Source organism: Myodes glareolus, chromosome 2 (genome assembly GCF_982192425.1).
Source record: "Myodes glareolus chromosome 2, mMyoGla1.1, whole genome shotgun sequence".
Lineage (NCBI taxonomy): Eukaryota > Metazoa > Chordata > Mammalia > Rodentia > Cricetidae > Myodes > Myodes glareolus.
The window spans coordinates 80,826,157-80,852,102 of NC_142027.1; the positions used below are offsets into that span (position 1 = coordinate 80,826,157).

At 45.7% G+C, this 25,946-nt stretch overlaps 1 protein-coding gene across 1 annotated transcript; it reads left to right on the forward strand.

Annotated features, from left to right (window-relative positions):
* Positions 1 to 17,016: 17,016 nt before the first annotated feature.
* Positions 17,017 to 25,750, forward strand: Map6d1 (MAP6 domain containing 1). Its single transcript, XM_048445179.3, has 3 exons — positions 17,017 to 17,403; positions 21,953 to 22,070; positions 22,684 to 25,750. Exons 1-3 carry the CDS (start codon positions 17,033 to 17,035, stop codon positions 22,759 to 22,761), a joined length of 567 nt encoding a protein of 188 aa, XP_048301136.3. The 5' UTR covers positions 17,017 to 17,032; the 3' UTR covers positions 22,762 to 25,750.
* The last annotated feature ends 196 nt before the right edge of the window (positions 25,751 to 25,946 follow it).

Here is a 25,946-nt window from a genome sequence, read left to right on the forward strand (position 1 = left end):
AAGCAACCAGCTTTAAGACCAAGAACCAATAATGGCAGTGTGGGTGATTGTGGTGATGGGGATGGATCCCAAAAGCAAGCTTCGGTCAAAGAGCAACTTTGGGATACTGTAGGAGTTCTAAATTTACTTACTACACCTTGAACTCAAGTTCCAACATAGTAGAGGCATGTTTTCTGCCTCTACAAGCCATGCTCACTGCCCCAGCTCCAAGGACACAGTAGGTCTATGTAGCCATTAATCAACTTGTAGCACTCTGCTCACAAAACCCATTTAAGGGCTCTCTAGCAGGACCTCCCAAAAGAGCCAGAACTATTCATGCTGCCAGTATGAACCAGGAAGCTGTATCTTAAAAGAAGCTGAGCCTCTGCTTACAGTGAGCAAACAGAGCCTATCTGAAAAAATGCAGCTACCAAGAAACTCCAGTTGACTCCTGATTTTGTGGGTCTAGAAGCCCTTTTTAATATAGATAGATAGAAGATAGATAGATAGATAGATAGATAGATAGATAGATAGATAGATAGATTTTTTATTTATTATGTATGCATCATTCTGTCTGGAATGTATGCCTGTTTGCCAGAAGAGGGCACCAGATCTCATTCTAGATGGTTGTGAGCCATTTGTAGCTGGGAATTGAACTCAGGACCTCTAGAAAAGCAATCAGTGCTCTTAATCTCCTTAGAACCCCCCCCTTTTAAAAAGCTTTCTTAGGCTTTATGTGGATGTACCTTGCCAAACGTTGGATGCCATTATGTAAACAGAGACTGCTTTTTCTTTTCCTGGTCACCTGGACCCAAATAATCACACAGTGTTAATTGCAACACTGTTCAGCTGATGGTTCAGGTATATTTCTTGCTAGCTTTTACATCTTAAATTAACCTATTTCTATTATTTTATGTCTTATCATGAGGTTCACAGTTTCTTACTTCTTGCTTCTTGGGTGGCTCCGTGGCATTTGCCTGCTTCCACCTTCTTTCTTCTTCTATTTCTGCTTGGATTTCCTGTCTTGTTATATTCTGCCCTGCCATAGGTCAAAGCAGATTCCTTATTAACCAATGGTAATGAAACATATTCACAATATACAGAGGAGAATCCCACATCACAGGCATGGTGGCACTTGCCTTTAATCTTAGCACTTGGGAGGCAAAGGCAGGAAAGCTTCTGGGTTTGAGGCCAGCATATTATACAGAGCTAGTTCTAGAACACCCAGGCCTACACAGGGAAATTCAGTCTCAAAAAAAAAATGGAAGAAGAGGATGGTGAGGAGAAGAAATATAAGTAATGCAGCAAATTGATAACATATTTTCTTTACTGTATATTCTCTCCAGAAATTAAATGTCTAAAAATGTTTCTCTTGGAATCTTTCTAGGAAGACAGTGAGTACATAGGGAGGGCATTCCTCATTTTGCGATAAAGTGTTGACTGAGGTTTCTGTCCCTCTGGTCTTGCAGCTATTCGGTCCTAGAGACATACACAGAGGTCTGTATTAATCACAAACTGGTTGCCCTATTCACTCAGGCTTCTTATTAACTCTTTCTTACATCTTAAATTAGCCCATTATTCTTGCCTATGTTAGTCACATGGCTTGGTACCTTTTTCAGTGAGACATTCTCATCTTGTTTCCTCTGCATCTGGGTGACAGCTGCAGACTGTGCCTTTCCTCTTCCCAGAATTCTCCTGTTCTCATTGTCCCACCTCTACTTCCTGCCTGGTCACCTCGCCTATACTTACTGCCTGGCTACTGGCCAATCAGCATTTTATTAAAAATAATACAAGTGAAAGAATACAAGACCATTGTCTGTTTCCACATTCAATCTGTTAGCCTGTACCTTTTGATATATCGGTGAGTTGAGTCCATTTATATTCCAAGGCTCAGATGGTTGCTCCTCGTGGTACAGTCAGTGCCATGGTTCCAGTCACCCCTTTGGTCACTCCGTGTTCCTGGAGGTCACTCAGCCTCCTGGGCTTTTCTCTATTTCCTTGGAGTTTGCTGTGTAGGGCCTGCTCTAGCCTAGGTTACTAGCTTTGACCTGGTTCTGTAAATCTTGGTCTAGATCTGCTCCGGCAGGGGTCCCTGGCTTACAAATGTCTCGGGCTCTGGTCCATTTTTTTTGAGTTCCCAGACTCAGGTGCACCCAGACCAAGCCCAGGTCCACTCCCTCAGAGAGGTCCCAGACTAATACTCAGACCCACAGAGGCTTCTGGTTCCCACCCACTCCCTTTGATGTCTCAGACCAACATTGGGATCCACAGAGGTCCTGCTCAGGCCCACTACCTCTAAGGTCCCAGACTCATGTTCGGGACCCACAGAGATCTCTGATTCCTGCCTACTCCCTTGGAGATCCCAGATTCATGCCCAGATCTGCAGAGAACCCGGTCCAGGCCCAGTTTCTCGGAGGTCCCAGACGCATGCCCAGACTCACAGAAGTCCTGGCTTAGATCCACTCCCTCAAAGGTCCCTGATTCACGGCCGAACCCCCAGGGGTCTCTGGCTTTGTCTCACTTGTCTAGCAGCTGCTCCCCTGCACCCGCTCCAGTGGAGTTCACCAGCTCCAGCCCAGGTCACTTGCCCAATCCTGGTCCACCAATGTCTCTGGACTTGATCCCCTCCACTATGTTTCATATGGTACCAGCTCCCATGGTGTAATGGTTAACACTCTGGACTCTGAATCCAGGGATCTGAGTTTGTATCTCAGTGGAACGTGTTTCTTGAGGAAGAGACCTGGTCAGTCGTCCTCATCAACTCAGACCATAAAACCCAATGTAAATGGGCATGCCCATGCGTGCTTAAGCATTGCCAGGGGGTGTCTGTCTCATATGCTGCCAGGATAGCTCACTCACAGGTTGTAATGATCTCCTGTCTCTACCACCTATCACTGGGTAGGTGCTTCTGGTTTAGAGATGCTGTTCCACAATGTCCTCAATTCTCTTGTTATTTGTTTTGTCCTGAAGTTCTGGTGATCTGACTTCATCTTATCATGCTTCTGTCTCAAGTGCTTTAGACATGAACCATCTCTTCAGGGCCTTGGATATTTTCTAAAAATTTTATTCAATTGTTAATTTCACTGTGTGGTGGTTATTTTTTATTATTCATTTACTTGTACCTGGAATCATCTGTGAGACCAGACTCCATGCACAACAGTGAGGAAGGATATCAATTAGGTCAGGCTCTGCCCATGCCTGTGAGGAATATGTGGATTGAGTTGAGGTGTGAAGAACCACAACCAAGCTGGGCTTCACAATGCCTTACCCATGGTTCCTGGAATTCATAAAAAGAAAAAAGTTAACTGGGTGTCAGCATTCAGTGTTCTCTGCTTCTTGCCTGAGTAAGTTACTTGATCAACCCCATTGACTGCTGACAACAGAACTTCCCCCACAATGATGTCCTCTGCTCTCGTATATCATCAAATAAATCTGTGTTCATGTGAGTAACATGCTAGAGCATTGTATCACCACAGCTCTGACAGAAACTTGATGCTAAGACTCACACCGTTGTTACAGTAAAAGTAAACAAGTGGGACTTGAGTTCCTGGGACTATCTTGTATGTTGTTAAAGAGAAGGTGGAGAGTTTGGGCAAGAAAGTCCTAGAGTGTTGGAAGCAAAAATTCATGGGCTAGTTTCGTGTGAGCTTGGAAAACAAGAATGCAGAGAGACCCTTGGAAGTCAAGCTCATTAAAAAAAAAAACAAAAAAACAAACAAACAAAAAAAACCATAGATCTGATCAGGAACCAGACCATGTGCTATATGTGTGATATTCTAGGAAGGAATCCAGGTGCGTTTAGCATTGTCATAAGAACTAAAGCCAAACTGAATTTGAAGACCATGCACTAATTTATTTTCTGATAGAAATCGCAACATAGATATTGTGGTGTGATGATATACCCTAAAACTATGCAGTTTGCTTCTCTGGTCTTGTTTATTATATTGCACAGAATTCAGAGAGTCATCTGAGCATAGCCATTCCTAGTTTTATGCTTCTGGAATGGAGAGTTATTGAGCAATATCAAGTTTCTGCCCCTAGAACTTCCTTCCATGATATACTGTGTTATTCAACTGAGAGTCCAGTAAGCCTTGTTTGGCCTTGATATGAGGGTTTGTGCCTGGTTGTTATTTCTAATGCCATGTTCAGTTGATATCCCTTGGAATCCTGCTCTTTTTTTTTTAAGGGAAATTAAGGAGGAGTGGGTTTGGGGAAGAGCGGAGTGGAGGGAAGGGAAACCTGTAGTTGGGATGTAATGTATGGGAGAAGAATAAAAACAAGAATAACAAACACCAAAACAATAATAAAAAGCTTTCACATCAGTTGCTTTCCCACAATTTGATATCACATTAACAGGAAAAGAAACAAAGATGCCCTGTTTTCCTGGAATGAAGAAATTGATGGTTTCTCAAGGACTTTCTATAAGTTCTTTCTATACGTTCTAGCAAAGAGAGCAGAATGTTTAAATTAGGCCTCTGTGTAGTTTATGTATGCTGCCCTCTGTTGGTCTGTTCTCAGCGCTATCTAATCCTGGAAAATTGGTCGATACAATTATTGCTAATTAAAGAATCTTACATATCTGGTGGTTCCCTTTGACACTTCAATGATCATGTTTGAAATGATGGTAACAATTTTGATCACTTATGTTTTGAGGACCAAGGTCCTCTATTCATGTATAGGGCTTCATCTTTCTTAGATATGTCATTTACATATCTGTGAGTGCTTATGGCTTTCTTTGTCCTCTAAGCACTGATGGGACAAGTACTATAAATGTAATTATTTAACATATCTAAGGAAGAGGGTTCTAGCTTCTCCTGCATTGTGGACTGTAGGCTGGTTATTTTTTGCTTTATGTCTGGCATCCACTTATGAGTGAGTACATACTATATTTGTCTTTCTGGGTCTAGTGGGAGATCACTGACTCTAGACTGACAACTGGAGAACTGCTAAGGACTGAACTAGGCCCCCTGAATACAGGTGACAATGGTGTGGCTTGGGCAGTATATGGGGCCACTGACAGTGGGCCCAGGATCTAACTCTAATGCATGAACTGATTTTGCGGAGCCCAATTTCTATAGAGAGATACATTGCTCAGGCTAGGCATGGCAGGGAGGGCCTTGGTCCTGCCTCAACAAGATGATGGGAGGAGTGGGGGAAGGGAAAAGTGGGAGGAGAGAAGGGAAGGGGAACTGGGATTGGTATGTAATAAGAAATAAATAAATAAAATTATTTTTAAAAGGTAATGATTTTAAGCTATTTTCTTGATTTTTCACGAAATATTTATGTCATGAATACCTTAAGTATGATAAAGAAAATGATGTTAAAACATTTCTGCTGTAACTTGGTTTCCTAAGACTAATTTCCTAGGCATCGAATGATAGAAACAGGAATATTTAACAAAAAACTTGGACAACTTTACAAAAAAGTAGTTCCTGCCACTTTTGCAATAAAAATCTGTGATGGTTAATATCAAATTGACAGAATATGGAACCACCAAGAAGTAAGGTTCTAGGCGCAGCTGTGAGTGACTAGTTTAGGTTAGCTTTTGCCCTTGACTGTGAAGTACTATCATGGTTAGGTAGTAGAAGTGGTAATATCCACCCCACCCTGGGCATGGGCCCTGGACTCCTAACAACTGAAAAAGTTACCTGAGTACAAACATTCATCTTCTTTACGCAATGAGATCAGCTTCCTCAAGATCCTACCACCATGATGTCTCTGACATGATGGACTATCCTGAGACTATGCACCAAGTGTATCATTCTCGAGTTATTTTTACTTAATCAAAGAACTATGACAACAGTCTTTTAAAACGGTCATCAAAAGAGCCTATTAAAGGGGAGTGAGTAAAGAATGTCAATGATGCTGAGACTGCCTTGAGTTAGAGTTGTCAGCTAGGACACATTCCAAACACCGGCTCTCCAGAATGATGGAGCCTCCCCTTTTGTAGATAGTTGGTCTTGTGTTTTCTTTTAAGGGACCTCTGTCATTCTCTGCAAACTTGGTCATGGGAGATGAACTCTGACCACTGAGACTTTAGAAAAACTGAAGTGAGCAGAAGACTGAAAGCAATGAGTTATCCTGCTTCTGGTACTACTTCCTCTCTCATTACGTTGTGTCAATGGGAACTAATGATGACAGGATCCAACTGACACACATGTAAGTGACTCTGACTTGAGCTGCCAGGTGAGGCCAGACTGTCAAACATTGCATCCTTCAAAGACCCACTGTGAGTCAAGAACACATTCGAGACTGTAAAATCGAACTATGGAATGAAATCTATTATAAAATAAATAAATGTGTTATAAAATGTAAAATTTAATAAATGTAAGACATGAAAAACTATAATATAATATGGTAAGATTGGAAAGACAGAAGACATGTTTTGTAACAACATTTTTCTAGAATATAGAAAGTGGAAGGAGGACGGGTGCACTCAAATGGAACAAACTGGAACCTCAAAGGTGCTTACACAAGGCTCGAGTCAAATCGCTAGCCTAAAAGCATCACTTCAGATTCCTGTCTTGGTTCATAGTGGTTGTGTTCAATCTCTTGTTGAAGAATTCTCTTATTTCCGGACAAAACCAGAAAGCTGAAACAAAATTTGTTAAATTCTGTAAGTGGTTTTGGATAAAGGTTTTCAGTAGAATAATGAAGAAAAATGGGAAAGAGAAGTCAGACATAGTTCTGTGGATTCTGGTCCCCAGTTCCTGAGAAAATTATAGGCAGGAAAACTAGCTTGCCAAGTCCAGATATAACTTTAGGCATCATCCTCCAATAGTCGGTTATGTAGGACACTGTGATGCTTCATGGTATTTGGTCAGGAGGGTGTTCTGTAATCACTGCTGGATGAAACATAAATATGCCATCTTTATATAAACGTTCTTAAATTATAGCTTTATCTCAATTCGGGTAACTGAGAACAATGAAGGAAAAGATTATCAAGCCAAGGAATGTCAAGAATATAAATCTTTATTGATTAAGCGAGTTCTAGCCTCTTTTGTTATTTTTCACATATTTGTGGTTATGAATCCTGTTCTCTTTTAACCCATTTGCTAATGCTAATCTTTTGATAAAACTGTATCCATCGTTTAGACTTGAAGTCAATAATGCTATTGTAGAAATAACTGCACGGTAATAATACAGCTCCTAGAAAGTGGAGCATGGCTTTGTCCTCCAGAGGCCTCGGTGTTAAGTCATTGTTTTTAATGATCCTAAGAAAGAAAGAAAAAGGAAGGGAGGGAGGAGAGGGGAAAGGAAGGAGGGAGGAAAGAAGAGATAGAGATAGAGAGAGAGAGAGAGAGAGAGAGAGAGAGAGAGAGAAGGAGGAGGAGGAAGGAAGGAAGGAAGGAAGAAAAAGCAAGCAATCAAACATTTCTAATAATCAAGGTGTCCTGGTTGTCCGACAAACTAACGAGAAGAAAGAGAAAAGGAATAGGCAGTGTGCCTTACCTGGAGCACACTTTGTATCCATGCATAGTTTCCCATTACAGTCTTATCTGACGTAATCCCCCCACAATGTCAGAACAGGATGTGTTCTCATGCTCTTTTGCTGGCATTGGCAACTTTGTAAAATGAGGGAACTGATGGCATCCTTCCTTTCCTTTCATGACAGTATAAACCTTCGCTTACCTATCTAAGAACCCTTCTTCATGAAAAGGATCAGACGCATCATTACCCTTAGGACAGCTCCTTACACTTTGGCAGCCACTGTCATCATGCCTGGCAGCCTCCATGTCACAAAGTCGGTAGAATCGCTCCTGAAGCTTTCACAGAGTGATTGCAGCTCTGTGGGTTATTCGAAGACAAGGTCCCGATGTCTACTCCTAATATTTTCAGACTATTGTCAAGGAGACATAGTACCAGAGAAATATGGAACACCAAAGAGCAAACACACATAATGCTTTGTCATTCAGCACAACTAAAATTATATATGACATCTGAATTTTGAAATGAAGAAAACATCCAGAATTCTGAGAAAAATGTATTTTCTATGGTAATAATGATCCCGATTATTCCTAGGAATAACTAAGTTATTTTCAAGAGGATGGAGAGCATGATTTAATAATGCAATAAGTCTAAGACAATTCAGTGAAAAGAAGTATTTTCAATATTCTAACTGTGATGGTTAATTGTGTGTGTGTGTGTGTGTGTGCATGTCTGTCTGTCTGTCTGTCTGTTCACATGTGAGTCCATGTGCCTATTGAAGCCAAACTAGGAGATCAAATGCACTGGAGATGAAGTTGCAGGCAGATGTGAGTCTCCAAGACTTGAAATGCAGGTGTCAAACTAGGCTCCTCTGCAGGAGCGTGTGCTGTTTGCCATGAGTAATGTCTCTAGTCTTTTTGGACATTCATAATTCAGTTCTGGCAAGCACGCACGTGCACACACACACAGAGGTGTGGATCTATGGGTGTTTCTAGAAATGCTCAGACAAGGAGGGAAGCGTGCCCTTGAACACAATCCCATTGATGTATGTTCCAGATTGAATAAAATGGGGAGAGAAAAAATATGATCAAAATATATTGCCTGAAAATATGTTTTAGCTGGGCAGTGGTGCCCCAACACTTGGTGGGCAGAGACAGGCAGATCTCTGTGAGTTCAAGTCAGCCTAGTCTATATAGAGAGATCTAAGACAGCCAGAATTACATAAGGAGTTCCTCTATCAAGAAAGTAGAAGAAAGATTGAGTTAAGAAAGAGTGCAAGCAGCCAGGCATGGTGTTACACGAGGCAGAGGCAGGAGGATCTCTGACTTTTCGGCCAGCTTGGTCTACAGAGAGAGTTCCAGGATGGCCAGGGCTACACAGAGAAACCCTGTCTCAAAAAACAAATAAACAAACAAAAAAAAAACAACAAAAAAGAAAGGAGAAAACACTTTAATAAAACAGAAAAAGGCTAAAAACACAGAAACCACGTAAGCACCTGTTTGCTCTGAGACTGCAAACATTCTGCTGTTACTATTCTCAGCTGCTAGGTTCTTATATCCTATTCAGAGGATTTTTCTTAAATGATCATAACATTTGCAAAGTGACAAAGAAACTATTCCAAATCAAAGTGACAGTGCGGAGCTGATACCATACCAGATAGAGCACCAATTGAGTGAGAAAATACTGATTTTTTTATTTATTTTATTTTTTGTTTATTTGTTTATTTTTTGGTTTTGCGAAACAGGATTTCTCTGTAGCTTGTCCTAGAATTAGTCCTTGTAGACCAGGCTGTCCTCAAACTCACAGAGATCCGCCTGCCTCTGCCTCCCAACTATGCGCCACCACCGCCCAGGGGAAAATGTTTCTAATGACACCAGAAAGATTTGCTGGAGTTCAGCCTTCACCGGATGAAGAAGGCATCTTAAGATTCATGGACAGCCAAGTAAACCAGAGATTTAAAATTGTCTTTAAGTATACAGTAATGTCTGTGTTCTTACTAATAACCAGTGCTTTGTCCAAGCAGGACAATGCTGTGAGGCCTATGCTTCACTGTCAGGAACAGAAGAGGATCATGGGAGATTGAAGGGATTATGAGGAGGCACCAGTAAATAACACATATTTTATTCACTCTGACCTGAATCTGTCACATAAACCACTGGCATTCAGGCATAATCCAGCACACATATGCTTGTATGCGAGCCTACACAAACACACACACACACACACTCATGCATGCACGCATGCATGCGTGCACACGCACATAGAAGGGGGAGGGAGGAAGAGATAGAGAGAAAGAGAGAGGTGGGGAGAAAGAGGCAGGTCCAGGCTTCTGACCTCAGGGTCCTATTTATACCTAACTACACAGAAGTGATACTTCGACAAAATTAGTTGTAGAACATCACACACCAATCACTATTTACTCTGGAGTTCCCCTGACATCCACTGTCTATCATTTCGTGGTGATTCATATAGGTCCTTGAATGTCAGGTTTCAGCCATATCTTAGCTGACTCATACTGGATAGCCATATCAACACCTTGTTGTCTAAACAAAAATATCAGCGGTACTTCGAATAAAAATAGCCCCCATAGGCCCATGGGAACTGACACTATTAGGAGGCGTGGCACCTACTCCACACCTTGGGGCACTGATGGAGGAAGCGTGTCACTGGGAATGGGTTTTGAGGTCTTAGATGCTCAAGCCAGGCCCAGTTTCGTGTGCTTTTCCTGCTGCTTGCTCATCCAGATGCAGAATTCTTAGCTTGTCCAGCACCACATCTGACTGCATGGAACCATGCTTCCTGCCATGACAATGAACTAAACTTCTGAAACTATTAAGCCAGTCCCTGTTAAATGTTTTCCTTTATGGAGTTGCTGCGGTCGTGGTGTCTCTTCCCAGCAATAGAAACCCTAACTAAGACAACGGCATACCTTTTTAGAATATTTATAGTCAGTGCAGTGTTGCAGGTGGATCTCTGCAAGTTGGAGAGCAGCCTAGTCTACATAGTGAGTTTCAGGCCAGCAAAAGCTATACAGTTAGTTCCTGACTTTGAAAAGGTGTATGTATGTAGTATGTGTGTGTATTCCTGAGTATATATATTACACCACATGTGTGCAAGAGTCCACAGAGGTCAGAAGAGAGCACCAGATCTCCTGGAGGTACAAAAAGTTGTGAGTTGCCTTGTAGGTACTGGAAACTGAACTCAGTTCCTCTGCAAGAGCAGCAGGTGCTCTTAACTGCTGGGCCATCTCTCTAGTCCATGGCATACCTTTTAACCGACACAAAAATGTATACACATACTTGGCAAAGACTGTTTGTTTGTTTGTTTTTGAGGCAGAATCTTATGTTGTAGCCCTGGCTGACCTGGCACTCACTCTGTAGACCAGATTGACCTCAGATTCAAAGAAATTGGCATGCATCTCATTCCTGAGTGCTGGAATAAAGGCATGCGCCACCACACCTGACTGTTTTAATATTTATTTACCTGTATTTTGTTATGTGTATGTGCCAGAATGTATGCATATCCTTTCTGCATATTCAGAAAGGAGCCCTCAGAAGTCAAAGGAGGGCATCAGGTCCCCTAGAACTGGAGTCACAGGGGCTTGTGAGATGTCACGTGGATACTGGGAACTAAACTTGGGTATTCTGCAAGAGCAGCAAATGTTTCTAACTAAAGAACCACCTCTTCATCCCCTTTAAAGAGAGTTTTAAATGTCTGCTGAGCAGACCCTTCTACTGTGCTTGTGGGAGTTTATGCTCTGCTCAGCCCACAGAACGAAACTGTATTTCAGCATTTAAAAAGCTTGTGGCCAATTCTGACATCACAGCTGGGGACTTATGACTGGAAGTGAATGGGGAATGTCTTCCTTGAGATTAGCAAGTTCCTTGCTTTTCACAGGATGTGTTGAGAATTATCTAAAATCTCATAGGGAGAAGTAATGCGACCTCTGGGGTGGCAGCTGTGGGTCATCTGAGGCAGCCACGTGGGTGGTTCCTGTTGTGTGGTAAGATGAGGTGATTTACTCTTTTGTGCCAATGAAGAGCACAGAATCCCTGTGCCTGGGAAGACTCACAATGTACCTGCCCCCAAAGGCATCCTGATCCAAGGAGTGAGAACACAGAGGGCAGAGTCTTGCCACCGACCTGTGAGGATAAAGGACACGTGTCTCTATGGTGGTCTTTGTAATGCTGCTGATGACTGGACTTCTAAACACTGAGTGGAATGTTCCAGGGTGTGATGGCATAGGCTTTGAACTGCAGGAGTTGGGAAGCCAGGACAGGCTCATCTCTGTGAGTTTGAGGCCAAGCAGGGATACATAACAAGATCTTATTTCATGGCCTTTTCTGCTCTGTTAAAGCTTTAAATGTCCTATCCCAGGCACCTGGGGCACTGGGCAGGAACTAGGGCAAGGCAGGGGAGCAGTCCTGGAAAATAGGAGCACATGTTCGTTATTACTGGCATGTAACTGCGGGTGGAAAAATTCAAAGCGATGTGCTGTGTTAACTTGTCAGACAAGGCTCAGTTGGAAAAAAAAAAAAAAAAAAAAAACCAAAACAGTTCATGAGATTGTCTGAGACATAATGAAGAAGGAGGCTCCTTTGGTACTGACCTGTTCTTTGTTACCTCCTGGGCCCCAAGAATTGCTGGCTGTGGGGAAACCATCCCAACTTCCCCATCCCTGGCACAACTACCTGTTGCTCTATGTGCTGTGCTCTCATGTTCACAGCGTTGTGCCCAAGATACCCAATGTGTTTAAGGAGCTGAACAATTGTCTGGACGCTCGGGGGCAAGATGTTAATCCTGTGTGAATCGGCAGCAGCTCCTATAGACTAACAACAGTGGGGAATGATAGGGACACTGTATATTCTGTATTATTAAGGTTTGGGTGTCTTAGCATTTTTTTTTTATCATTGGAGAACAAGCACACATACTACGGCACACATATGGAAGTCAGAAGACAGCTTGTGAGAATCAGTTCTCTCTTTCTAGCACGTGGGTATCAGGGATCTGACATGGGCCATTGGAACTGACACTCCCTAAGCCATCTCCCTGGCTCCATATTCTGTGAGAGTGCATTTTACTGACCTTTGTAGAGAGGATCAGGAGTACTTTACAAGACCACACTTGGGATCGAGGAGATGATTCAGTGGGTAAGCATGCAAGCTCTAAAAGCATGAGTTCAATCCCCAGCACCCATGTGGTGGACATGGCTGTTTACGTCTCTAACCTCAGCATTGGTCAAGAGTCAGAAGGCAGGTGGGTCCTAAGAGCTCAGTGTGGAAGAACCTTACCACATACACACTGTTATTTGCTCCGAGTTAACATTAACCTAGATATTCTCCAACTGGCACTGAGAAGGAATACAAGACTTGGTGGTGTCACCACTTCCTCCTATTGTACAGTGAGGGGGAGGCTTTGATAATGGAGGAACACAAGACCAAAGGGAAAAGACTAAACTTTGAAGGCAGATTTTGCCCTGCTTCCCAGATGGCGGACACTGAGTAAAACGCACTGTAAACATATTTAGTGTTCTTACTTAAAGTTCTGGGATGGTCAGGATAGGATCTTTTCAAGTTCAGTGCTAGAGCATTAGGGAAGGCCATGTTTGCCACAGGTATCCTAGATGCTAGTATCCCATGCTGCCCACACAAGCCTACTTGAGACCAGTCATGGCTTCTTTCCTAATTGTACACTGGGGGTATTCAGCACCCGTAGCTTGGCCTCTCTGCTGAGGTTTGATCTCTGCCTCCAAGGCCATTTTCTCCCTGGGAGCCACTTGGCTATGCTGTCCCTGAAGAGAAGGGTTCCCTCGCTGCTGTCTCTCCTCCCTTACACTCATTTTCTAACAGGAACCTCTGTGGCTTCTGTTGTGGTGTGGGTCTTCGGAGTTTCAGGCATTCTGTGCCTTCATCTCTTCAATGTGTCTGTTAAGGCACATTGATAGTTATAGTGGGCTCCCACTGCAGTGCACCTCAGTACTGGCCAAGGAAGTGAGGTCTCCTGAAACAGAGGCCTCAGATCTATTCAAGTTTTCCATCTTTGGGGGCTGAAGAGATGGCTCGGTGTTTCAAAGCACTGAGTGATCCTTCTGAGGACCTGGTTTGATTCCCAGCACCCACCTGTGCTCACAGTTGTCTGTAACTCCAGTTCCAGGAGCCACAACAACCTCTTGGCCTCCTCTGGCACTACACACAAGTGGTATACACATGTACAGGCAAAATGCTCAAACACATAAAACAAGTAAAATTTCCATCTTTAAAATGATTTATACTTTCAGCCGGGAGATGGTGGCGCACACCTTTAATTCCAGCACTCGGGAGGCAGAGGCAGGTGGATCTCTGTGAGTCTGAGGCCAGCCTGGTCTACAGAGCTAATTCCAGGATAGGCTCCAAAGCTACAGAGAAACCCTGTCTCGAAAAACAAAACAAAACAAAAGAAGAAAGAAAAGAAAAGAAAAAAAGATTTACACTTTATTGTTGGTGAGGAATTCACATCACATGTGTGGAGGTCAGAAGAGAATTTGTAAGAGTTGGTTCTCTCCTTTCACCACACGGGGGGCCTGGGACTCAAATTCAAGCTATTAGGTTTGGCGGCGAGTGCCTTTACCATCCAAGTACCGTCTTGCCATTTCAGATTTCCCCGCCTTGCTTCTTAACCCTAGAAGCCAGCCCTCCCTCTCCACGCCTGTGCCAGGGCTCTAGAGCAGTCCCCACTCTCTCCAGTCCCAGACTATTTCTCCAGCTGGCACTGAAAATGTCACACTGCTCCATGTGACTGACAGAGTACCAGAAATGCAAGTCATCCCGACTACTGTCACCTAGGAAAAAATTAACTCCTTGTATGTCTGTCGAGGCTAGCCCTGCTTGGCTACCCCTCAACCCTTCTCTGACTCCTTCCCAGGACTAGCCTTCTTCCCTTGAACAGGTGAGCCTAACCTCAGCCCTCCCCATTTATACCCTCTGGACTAACATTCCTTTCATCCAGCACACAATATCTTGAGGGCACTCAACGCTAGCATGAAGTAAGTTTGATGAATGAACAAGTAAAGGGGTCTGTGAAGGTAGCTCAGGGATGCACAAAGTCCTGGGTTCAATCTCTAACACCGAAAACTATAATTTAAAAGATGTGTGTGTGTGTGTGTGTGTGTGTGTGTGTGTGTGTGTGTGTGTTTTGACAGGGTTTTATGCAGCCTAGATGGGCCTCGAACTTGCTTCTGATCTCTGTCTCCACCTTTCACAGACTGATTATAGACAGGTACCCCTAATTCCCAGCCTTATCTTTTCTGTAAAACTATTTATTTTAAATTTTTAATTTAAAATGTTTTACAGGGCTGCAAAGATGGCTTTGTAGTTAAGAACCCTTGCTGTTGTGGCAGAAGACCTGATTTAGTTCCCATCATCCACATGGTAGCTCATAACTATCTATAGGTTCAGTCTGGGGGATCAGATTTCCTCTTCTGGCCTCTGCACATGGTCTACATATATACATGTACTCATACACATAAAATAAACACACATTTAAAATGTTTTATTGTATTTGCTTGTTTATCTTGCCTTTGCATGTAGGAGCACGCACCATAATTCACCCAGAGGTCACAGGACAATGTGGGGGAGTCAGTACTACTTCCATAATGTGGATTCACAAGCTTGAACTCAAGACCCTGGGCTTGGTGGGAAGTGCCTTTACCCACTGAGTCATCTCACTGGCCATGAAATGACTTAGAAGTTAGGTGCTCCAGCACTACATCTTCTCCCCTCTGGACTCTCACCCAGATTGTAAACAATACTTTGTCTTCTGAAAGAAGGAAAGAAATGGGGAGGGGGGAGCTGGAGAGATGGCTCAGCCGTCCTGAGTTCAGTTCCCAGCAATCACATGGTGGCTCATAACCATCTGTAATGAGGTCTGGTGCCCCCTTCTGGCCTTCAGGCATACACACAGACAGAATATCGTATACATAATAAAAATAAATTTTAAAAAAACTTTAAAAAAAGAAGGAAAGAAAGGAAGGAGGGAGGGGAGGAAAGAGGGAAGGAAAGAGGAAGAATGAAAGAAAGGAAGAAAGGAAGGAAGGAAGGGAGGGAGGGAGGAAGGAAGAGAAAAAGAAAAAAGATTCCTTTTTCCCTACTGGGAAAGTATCTTGAATATATACAAAAGGTTCCTCCAGAAAAATGAACTTATATGATTAAAGGGCCATTCCTTCCCTGCTGTGAAACAGCATATTGTTAAAAAAAAACCAACAAACAAAACAAACTCCCCCCCCAAAAAAAAACCCACCCTATGCTCACCTGCCCCTGGTGTGTTGTGATTTCTTCCTTTTGACTTAAAAAAACCCTACCCTTGCCCTGAGGTGGTGGTGGTGGTGGTGGTGGTGGTGGTGGTGGTGGTGGTGGTGGTGCACGACTTCAATCCCAGCGGGAGCAGAGGCAGGGATCTCTATTTGAGGTCAGCCTGGTCTACAGAGTAAGTTCCAGGACAGCCAGAAACCCTGCCTAAATACAAACAAACAAACAACAAAAACAAAAACAAAAAAATCCTACCCTGCCCTGCTTCCATACCAAGAATCTCCGAGGCTTTCTGAGTCCCAATCAGCCTGCTAATCAAAGGACTCACTATATACCCTTAATTGGCTTGGTAAGAGCGGTGATCTGCAGCTTTCTCACGTGAATTATTTCATAACTAATAACCTTCTTCTGCCAGGCTGACTAACCCAGGGCCCAGCTCTCAGTTCCCCAAAGTCAGTTTGCTCTGGGTGAGGAGAGATGGATACTTTAGGGGTCCCCATGAATGCACCTTTGGCAAAAGGCTTTCCGAGCTCCTGTTTAACTTTGGTCAATATGGGGCCATAGTCAGGCTTGAGCTGTTAAACTTGGCAGTGGTACGCCACTTCGGTAAAAACTTCTAGCTAATGAACTTAGGGAGATGAGCTGACCAACTGACCGGGGCGTGGCGGTCCTCTGAGACATTCCAAGTTCAGCCAGAACTTCCGTGTAACTAACTCAGCTTGAATGGTTGACTGCAGATCTGATCCACTGTAAAAGCTTTTCCAGGGCAGCTAGGTGTTGTCTCTGTTAAACTGATCTTCAGCCCAGAAATCAGCACGAATGCACAGCAGGGAAAGGAGTTTGGGGGTTTTAGAACCCAGGGAGAGGCCGATTGGAAGCTAATGGTAGCTCTTAACGAAATCTGGATTGGTTGTCACAGTTAAAGCAGCACAGTAAATGGCAAATGGTGATTCATGGGCTGACTCAAATGTGTTTTTCGGGAAACATGGCCCAAGTCTTCACTACAACACTCCCGTTGCCCCCAACTTTCACCCTGGGTGATTGCGGCGTTTCCTGGCACAGGTTAGCCCTGATCGGCAGCCACCCGAGTCCACACAAGCCCCAGCAGAGTCCGCTGCTCCTGCCACCTGCGCCCATCTGCAGGCAGCGTGACGGCGTGGAACTGCCTCCCTCTGCAAAACCCAGGTCTGATTTATGAGGTCACATTCGGGGAATGTTAGGGTTCAACCACCCAAGGCCGCAGGCAGTTTAAGGCTGCCCGGAGGCTGTCCTTGCGGGGCGGCCGGCTGTGCGGGGGCAGCGGGCGGGCGGGCGCGCGCAGCGCGGGCGCGTGGCCGAGCGGCATGGCGTGGCCCTGCATCAGTCGGCTGTGCTGCCTGGCCCGGCGCTGGAACCAGCTGGACCGCTCGGACGTAGCGGTGCCGCTGACTCTGCACGGCTACTCGGACCCCGGGAGCGAGGGGCCGGCCGCGGACTGCACCGCCTCGCGTGGGAGCCCGTCTGTCGCAGGCGCGCGGGAGCCCAGTCGCGCCGTGCCGCTCACCCAGTACCAGCGCGACTTCGGCGTGCGGACCGCGCGCGCGGGGACCAGGGATGAGCGCGTGCCCGGGCCGGGCGGCCGCAGGGGCCAATCTTCAGCGACCCCAGCCCGAGCGGTCTACGTACTACCCGTCGGGGACGCGGACGCAGCTGCTGTAGCGACCACGTCTTATAGGTGGGTATCTGGCTGTGACAGGGGAACGCTTAGAATCTCGACCCGTGTGGTGGGAGGAAACTGAGTCCCAAAGCGGGGTGGCGGAAGGGATGACATGTAGCCTGGATACTTACCACAGGATCTAAAGTGTGGCAGGGGAGCCTCTTGGTCATCTCTTTGGTCTTTTGACACTGCCGGCATGGCCTTGCCTTCTCAGTTGCTCCCTACCCTGGGATCCAAGGTGAATGGCACCTCAAAAGGGAGTCCCACCCCCATCCTCCATCCCCCCACCGTTGATCCTCCTTCCCTCTCAGATTGCTGCCCTTTAACTTGGGTGGGAGGAGCGCAGAGGGTTGCACACAGGTCAACCCCACAGAGCCCAAGGCCAGTGCACACTCCACAAAGGTCCTTTGCTCCCTTAGCAGCTCAGCTTTGGATAACTAAGGACTTCCTGCATCCTCTTTCTACTCAGAAGAGTAATGCATGCTCATACTGGGAAAATTAGAAATGACAAAAATAACAGATACCGCCCTTAACACCCTCACGCCACCCCTCCCAAACAGATGGATCTTTTCTAATTCTCAATGTACAAATGCATATGCACTCGGCTTCTTCCATGGTGCCATTCTTACTGGCACTTTGTTCAAAAGTCTTTGATATGTGTGTGTGTGTGTGTGTGTGTGTGTGTGTGTGTGTGTGTGTGTGTGTGAGAGAGAGAGAGAGAGACAGACAGACAGACAGACAGACAGACAGACAGACAGACAGACAGAGACTCTCCAGAGATGGAGGCAGAGACAAAGAGCAGCTCAAAGGACAACTTTAGGATTCCAGGGACCCAACTTGGGTGCCAGGTTGTGTCAGGCCTTCATCCTCTGAGCCATCTCTGGCACACATTACTGTTTTTTTTTTAAACCAGGTATGATATTTGACCATAAAAAGATATTCTGAATGTTAATAACTGTGCTGTATGTTAGCCTTTTCTTAGGTACGATATACATCCCAATTTTTTTTTTTTTACTCATTTGGTATCCCTAGTTTAGGACTAAACATTACAGTTACAGGTGTTTAAATGCTTTTAGGAATTTTGTCGTTTACATTCCTTAAAAGTGGGATGGAAACTTGGGACTAAAAAGTACATGGGGGCTGGAGAGGACTCTCACCGATTAAGAGAGCACACTGCTCTTACAGAGGATGGGGGTTCAGTTCCAACACTCCAGCCAGGCATCCTGCAATGGCCTGTTAACTCCAGCTTCAAGGAGTACCAACACCTGGGGCATCCACACTCACTGCACACACCCACACACAGACGCATGCACATACACATACATAAAAATAAATTTTACAATTGAATGCAAATGGCACGTGGGTCACAGCCCCACTGTCCTAATACTGGGGAAGCACTAGTTATGGGACTGTCATAGGGTGGGATCCAGTGAAGCTCTTCAAGTACAGATCCTAAGTGTGTACATGCCAAAGAAGCAGAGCTAAGGACAGGCTCCCCATAAAGGCCGTGCTCTCTAAGGTACTTAATGGGCATGTGCAGTGCAGGGCAGGCCTTGTGCTGAGCTGTTAGAAGTTCGATGACACCGCTAGAGGCAAGGCAGACAGGGCCTTATGCTCTCAGCCCTAGCTGGAGTCTCCGATTGCTGAATCCACAGATGAGAGGTCTCACTGACTCATGGTTCTTCCAGTGGTCCCGAGTGTGCAGCACCTTGCAATGACTTGAAATTCTAGTGGTCAGACAATTGGTGGGGCTTGCAAAGGAAGAAAGGAAACCATCCTTTGATACCATTGAGCAGCTTGGAAATACTGGTGCAAGCCCCTCTTCGTGGGGAATATTCCAGGAAAGGATGGTTAGGAGAGGCTGGCTAATCCACATGGAGGGCAGATGAGGCCTGAATGTCTTGCAGGCCTCTAGGCTCTGTTGATGGCAAGGTGCTGTTCTCTCAGCATGCATGACTCCACTCTCTGTGGCCTCTGTCACTGCTGCCCCTCTCCAAATGAGGAACTGAGCTGGGATGCAAGGCTACATGACTCTGAACAGCATGGAAAGGCATGGGACTCCGGCACCAATTCTGTAGTTCCCCGCAGGCTCTCATTCTTTAACATGGGTTAGACAGCTGGTCTTGGGCCACCTCCTTGGAGCCAGTTTCTCAAAGCCAGCAGTGGAAAAGCACTGACAGATGGGGGCTGGCCTTACCAAGTGTACATTCTGTCTTTGGAACCCTTTCTTCCCCTGGAGTCGCGGAATAGCAAGATCCTGGCTATCAGTCCTCACTCCTTCCAAAGCCCAGGATCACACACTACTGGCTTTCCCCAGCACCAAATTATCTAGCCTCTGGGACCGCCAAAGGTAGTCTCTAAGACCAGGCTGGAGTAATCACATCCTATATTCCATCTTGTAAGATGTATTTCATTCAAGCAAATTGCTATAGGCACTCAGAAAACACATCCAGGGATCCTAAAGATACCAGAACAGGTCTGTGGTCACTCCTGACCATAAATGCCATGGACCCTCTGGCCTCCACCTCTCCCTGCTAACAGGTCCTGTTTCACTTGGCTGTTGGTCTTCCTGGAAGAACTGATCTGCCTTGTTTGTCTGGCCAGATGGGCATAGAAGTCCAATACAGGCAGCTTGGGGCTCTCAACCTTGCTAGTTCCTCCCAGAGTTTGGACCTTGCTTCCATAGTTTCTTCTAGGTTGGTCAGGTCCATGAAAGATGTGGGGAGGGGAAAAGACCTGTGTGTGGTGGCAGACGCTTTTAAACCCAGAACTTGGGAGGCTGAGGCAGGTGGATCTCTGAGAGGTCAAGGCCAGCTCTGGCTGCATAGCAAGTTCTAGGCCAGCCATAGATACGTATTGAAGCTTTTGTTTTAAAAAAGAAGCAACAAAAATTGGCTGATGCTTTTAAGGAGCATAGTGCAGTTTGCATTTTTTTTTTCTTAATTTTGGTGTAAGCCATAGTGCACCTTTCTCCTCCATGGGTAGCTCGGTTCTGATGAGTCCACTTCTGTCTCTGCTCTATTATGTCACAAGCACTCTGGAAACACCTCCTGCCACCACCCCAGGCACTGCTCTCGATCTTCCTGCTTTGAGCCCCCTGCTGCCACCCCAGGGCAGCTGACACAGAACTCAGAGGCTGCCTGGCACAGAACTCAGAGATAGTTGGGGACATTAGGGCATGCTCAGGGGGAGGTCCTGCCTTCCCAGGAGAACAAGAACAGCGTATGTTCTTAGACAGCTGGTCTTTGGAACCTTGATGCTTCTGAAGCAAAAATTATGTGACAGGCCCTGGCTCAGCTCTTCCTGATACCCAAGACTCTTCAGTGTTGGCCACACAGACACCAGCTCCCCTTGCCCATGCCATCTGCCTGCCCAGCGAGGCGAGGTTCTGATGCTGCCAAGAAAAGACTCCTTTGTTGACTTCAGGGCAATAACTGGGCCAGTGTAGGGGAGGACCTAGCACAGCCAGGCACTGGCCCTGGCTGGGTGAGCCCTATGACTATGGTCAGGGGGTGCGGGGGGGGGGGGAGGGGAGACTGCCTTCCTGAGTTTACCATTAAGTAGAGACACTGACAGAATAAAAAGGTCTGAGGACTCCAGGACTAGAGGAATTGAGCCTGAAATTTCAGTGAGAGGTATGGAGCTAGATTAGCCTGTCCTTTCCCTTCAGGGAAATGGCTCATGGGAGCTCATACTACAGACCAGCTTGGAAGTTTCTGTTTGTTTGTTTGTATTGTTACTGTAATTCTTTTAAAAAGCACATTTTATATTTTGGTTTACTCTTAAAAATCATATATTTGTGTGTGTGGAGGTGTCTGTCTGGTCAGAAGTGTGACAGGTCCCCTGGAGCTTGAGTGCCCGGTGATTGGGAGACTCTCAATGTGGGTGCTGGGCACTGAACTACCATCCTTTGCCAGAGGAGCATATGCGTGACCACTAAGTCATTCATCCTGCCCCATGATTTACCTTCACTTTTTTTACATTTATTGTGTGTGCATATATGCATATGTGGAAGTCAGAAGACCTGCGGGAGACAGTTCTTTACCTCCACCATGTGGGCCCTGGGAATTGAACTCAGGTTGTCAGATATGGTTGAGCCTTTTCCTCCAATTTGTAAGCGGATGTACCTTTACTGTGCTGGGCACTATCTAAGATGGCATTTCTTTTGCACCTAAGTGGGCACGAAGGAGGTGATAGCCTTTACTGGTTCTGGGCCCCCTCAGTGGCCTGGCATCTGGGACAGGCTCAGGTGTCAGGAGGGCTTTGAGAACTAGGGCTTGTCTGTCTCTAAGGCAAGTGGGGGTGGGGGTGGGGTGGGGGCAAATACCTGTACAACAATTTTCTGCCACTGCTTTCCCCAGCCTACATGGCTGAGGTTTCTTGGTGGAGCACTCAGAATGGTAGGGCAGGCCAGCCCCGAGCTACCTTACTGAGCTGGTCCATCGGCCTGGAGCACTTGGTGCTCCAGCTCTGCTTGTGCAGGAGGATAAAGGATCATTAGGAACCGAAGCAGGCCCAGGGAATGACTGACCCTGTGCAGGGTTATTGTGGGAATTGTCTGTTGCAGGCAGGAATTCCAAGCTTGGACTGGAGTGAAGCCCTCAAGATCCACAAAGGCCAGATCGGCCAGAGTCATCACAACGCACAGCTCTGGATGGGACCCCAATCCTGGGGCCAAGTTCCAGGTCAGCCTGAGGGTGGCACTTCTGGGTCAGGAGACAGATTCTGGGAGCATGAAATGGCATGGTGGTTAAGGACAACAGTGCCCAAACAACTGTACCTACCTGCTGGCTAGGTGGCTTCTCTGGCGCGCTCTGGTGAGTGCCAGAGTTCAATTCCCAGGGTCCCCTCTGCCCTCTCTAGAGAGAAGTGTCTGTCTGCCTCTTAAACCCCAGCATCTCCCCTGATAAACAGGGCTAGAGCCTTTCAAGGGTGAGAATGTAGTTCAGCAGTAGACTGTGTGCTTAGCCCCCACAAAGCCCCGAGTTCCAGCCTTAGCACAGTCCTGCTCCCTGCAAAAATACTAAAACCTAAGTGTCTTAGGCATAGCTCTGTGGTGCAGCAAGGCCATGCCACATGTGAAGCGTGGAGTCCCTTACTGTGACTGCAGGACTAGTTAGCATCTTCTCTCCAGCTAAAGGTCAAAGGGAGCTCATGTGACCCATCATAGTAGTGACAGCTCACTTGGTCAACTTCCACTACCAGCTCCTCCAAGGGGCAAGGAATTCTTTTCTCAGAGCCAGGGGTTGGGGCGAGTGGAGTTAAGAGTCCACTGATGTGGCCACACTTTTATTTTAGGTTCCAGAAGTGAGAAAATTCACACCCAACCCCTCAGCCATCTTTCAGACATCAGCTCCCCGGACTCTCAATGTGTGACCAGTGGAAACCGTGGAAACCGTGGCTGCTGGGAAAGCTGCGGAACACCTCCAGAAGGGGAACTGGCTTGGTTCTTTGCTGACTGGAGCAGCATGGCTGCCGGCTCTGCCTGTGGTGTGGAGTGGAGGCAGACGGCACACCGGTGAAGCACCACCAGCTGCACACGGCCTCTTCCCCCCTGCCCCAAGCAGTGGGGGGAAGGAGACTTGATCTCCTTTTGGTTCCATTTGGCACCTTTCAATTTTTAATATGAGGTTCAATTCGGTTGTGACCTGAACTGCTCCAGACTGAAAAAATATGCATATATCAAGTCCTTGGTAGACCAGTTACCAACTTTGGGTGGTTTTCCCAAGATGCATGTTAATTTATTTGATAACCCTATGGTAGTCCCAGGCAGTTTTCTCATCTCTTTCTCCAGTGCCCCACATGCCTACATTAAGAAATCTTAGCCAGGCAGTGGTGACACATATCTTTAATCCCAGGGAGACAGAGGTAGGGAGATCTCTGTGATTTTAAGGCCAGCCTGGTCTACATAGTGAATCCCAGGACTGTCAGGGCTACACAGAGAAAACTTGTCTCAAAACAAATACACACGGGAAAAAAAACAAAACAAAACAAAAAACAACCTTAGGTTATCAGGAGTGATGCCTTTATTCCCAGCACTCTAGAGGCAGAGGTAAAAGCATCTCTATGAGCTCAATGCTAGCCTGGTCTACACAGCTAGACCAGTTCCGGGAGGGTTGGGGCTACATAGAAGGGCTGTGTTTCAAAAGAACAACAACAAAATCTTAAGTTTTTAAAAAATACATATAATCACCTGCACATGAGTCTCATGGCGGTAATATATACCCAGGTAGAAAATTTATATATACACATGTATCACAAATACACAGAGATGGAAATATATCTGTGTATATATGGAATACAGACACAGTGAAATATATCCAGGGAGGAGATCATCCACACGTTTTCAGTTTTCAGATGTAATTTCTTTATAGCCAAGATGATCATGTTTCTGGGAAAACACTCCCAGGATGAGTGAAATGTTGAAAGCATGAATAGTATTCACCCCGTATTTCTAGAGGCTGAGCCTTGGCCTACTAATTTCAGCTATCTCCCCTCAAGGACTGACTAGAAGGGATGTCATTCACATCTGTGAGGGGCTGGGAGCATACCTGGAGAGCATCCCCTACAGGCACCTTGACCCTCCTGCCTGCTGACTCCTCAACTCTGGATAGGTACTCACTACCCCATTGTGGGGACAACTCCTTCTGCCTTTGGAAAACTCGTCTTCACAGGTTTCAGCCAGAATGGCTGTGTGGAACAAGCCCAGTTTCCTTTGCAGAACCATCTCTCGAACACTAGAAAAAGACGATGTCTCAAAGGCTTGGCAGTGTTTGGTAAGAACTGTAAAGGTTCGCTTCAAAGCCAAGGCAGGGGAGGCAGCTCAGGCCTCCCACACAGCATCCCCCGCCTCCCTCTTGCCAGCCCAGGAAATGCTGCTGAATCATTCTGAAGGGAAAATTGAAACCACATGAATATACCAAGGGTCCCATTACTCTACATTTGTCAGTTTGCATGCTCAGTGTATCTGAGAAGGAAGAGATGGCCTGCTAGGTAGCTAAATGTAGGCAATGAGCAGATTAACAATTTACTAAAATGCAAAAATGTGCTGGGCTTAAGTTGTAAACTCAAGTATATTTTCCCCAATCATCTGGTCTCTCAGTAACGACTTTAATGTAGCGTGACTTTGCTAATATCCTTGACAATTAGAAACTCCAAGTCCTTCTTTTGAGGGCTGTAGTTGCAGTGGTACATAACCTTCATCCCACTTCAGCTCTCCTGCACCCTTAAATGAAAAAGGGACCATCTGTGCCACTGCTGCTTCCGCACTAGCTGGGACAACGGGAGCTTCAATTTCTGCATCTGAAAGTGAGGTTGCTACTGCCTACACCTTGCTTGGCTTGCTAGAAATATCCAATTCTTAACACAGTGAAGTCAGCCAAGCATAGGTCCTGAATTGTCCTTCCCTGCTTAACTCTCTTCCAGGTGCTTCTTGGTCCTGCTGTAGCCAGGCCCGCCCCAACTAAGAGTCTGCCAGTGACCATACGTCATGCCCAGCAACCCCCCACTCCCACTCCATACATTCATTCTCTTGGTGTGAGATGTACAACTTTGCTGCATTTGGCAAGCATAAAACACACTTGTCCCTTTCCGGCACTGTAGCACTGCAGTGGTCATGGAGTGAAGCTGACCTCTGCTAGGTCACAAGTTGTTTAGAACCTCAGCAATGTGCCACATAGCTCTTCCCACCAACCTTCATTTAAGCATGAAAACCTACTCGTAAGAAGTCCCTCCTCATTCAAAGCTCCATGGATAACCCAAGAGGCAACTAAGACAAGTAGCAGTCATGTTCTTAGTCCTGAGTCTATCCATACACACAATGTGCACAAAGACCAGAGAGATGCACTGGAGGGTCAGCAGGGTTCATTTCTAAGGAGTGTGTTCCAGTATGTGTGGATACATGTGTGTGTTTCACTCTGTGCAGGTATGCATGTTTCAGTATATGAGGATATGTCAATGTGTTCCTGTACATGCAGGTACATATGTGAGGATGCATATGTGTGTTCATGTATGTGCAAGGTACACATGTAGAGAACAGGACACCCAAAATGTTTTTCAGGTATCTTTCCCTTTTCTCATTGGTCTGGAGGTCACCAAGTAGGCTAGGTTGGCTCTATAGCAGGCCTCAAGGGGTCTGCCTCTGTCTCTTCAGTGTTAGGATTCTAAGTGTGCACCACCATGTCTACCTTTTTTATGTGGGTTCTAGTGACTGAACTCAGGTACTGCACACACTTCATCAACTGAGCCACCTCTCCAGCCCTAATTTTTAAAAATACTTTATCATACCTGCTAAAATTACTATAAAATTTAATGATTTTTATATTCTGTAAGTTTTTGAAAAATAAAGAGCAGTTTAATCTGTTAATTTGAGCAGAGTGTTCAATACTAATTATCCCATAACCACAGTGACCAATCTGAAAACTGCCTCAATCAGCTGTCTGTACATTATGAGGCCGACTAAAGCGGAAGCCCTCCAAGTTCTTTCACATGCTCAAGTCTTACCTCACTATGCTGTACAGGACAGAACTCCAAGACTCCAGGCTTCTGTTGGATGGAATATG

What these genes read in the sequence shown, in the direction of transcription:
- Map6d1 (XM_048445179.3), top strand. Translation starts at nt 17,033, where the DNA reads ATGGCGTGGCCCTGCATCAGTCGGCTGTGCTGCCTGGCCCGGCGCTGG. An exon ending in GTAGCGACCACGTCTTATAG is followed by an intron (nt 17,404 to 21,952) that starts GTGGGTATCTGG and finishes TGTCTGTTGCAG; the next exon opens with GCAGGAATTCCAAGCTTGGA. An exon ending in ATCCTGGGGCCAAGTTCCAG is followed by an intron (nt 22,071 to 22,683) that starts GTCAGCCTGAGG and finishes CTTTTATTTTAG; the next exon opens with GTTCCAGAAGTGAGAAAATT.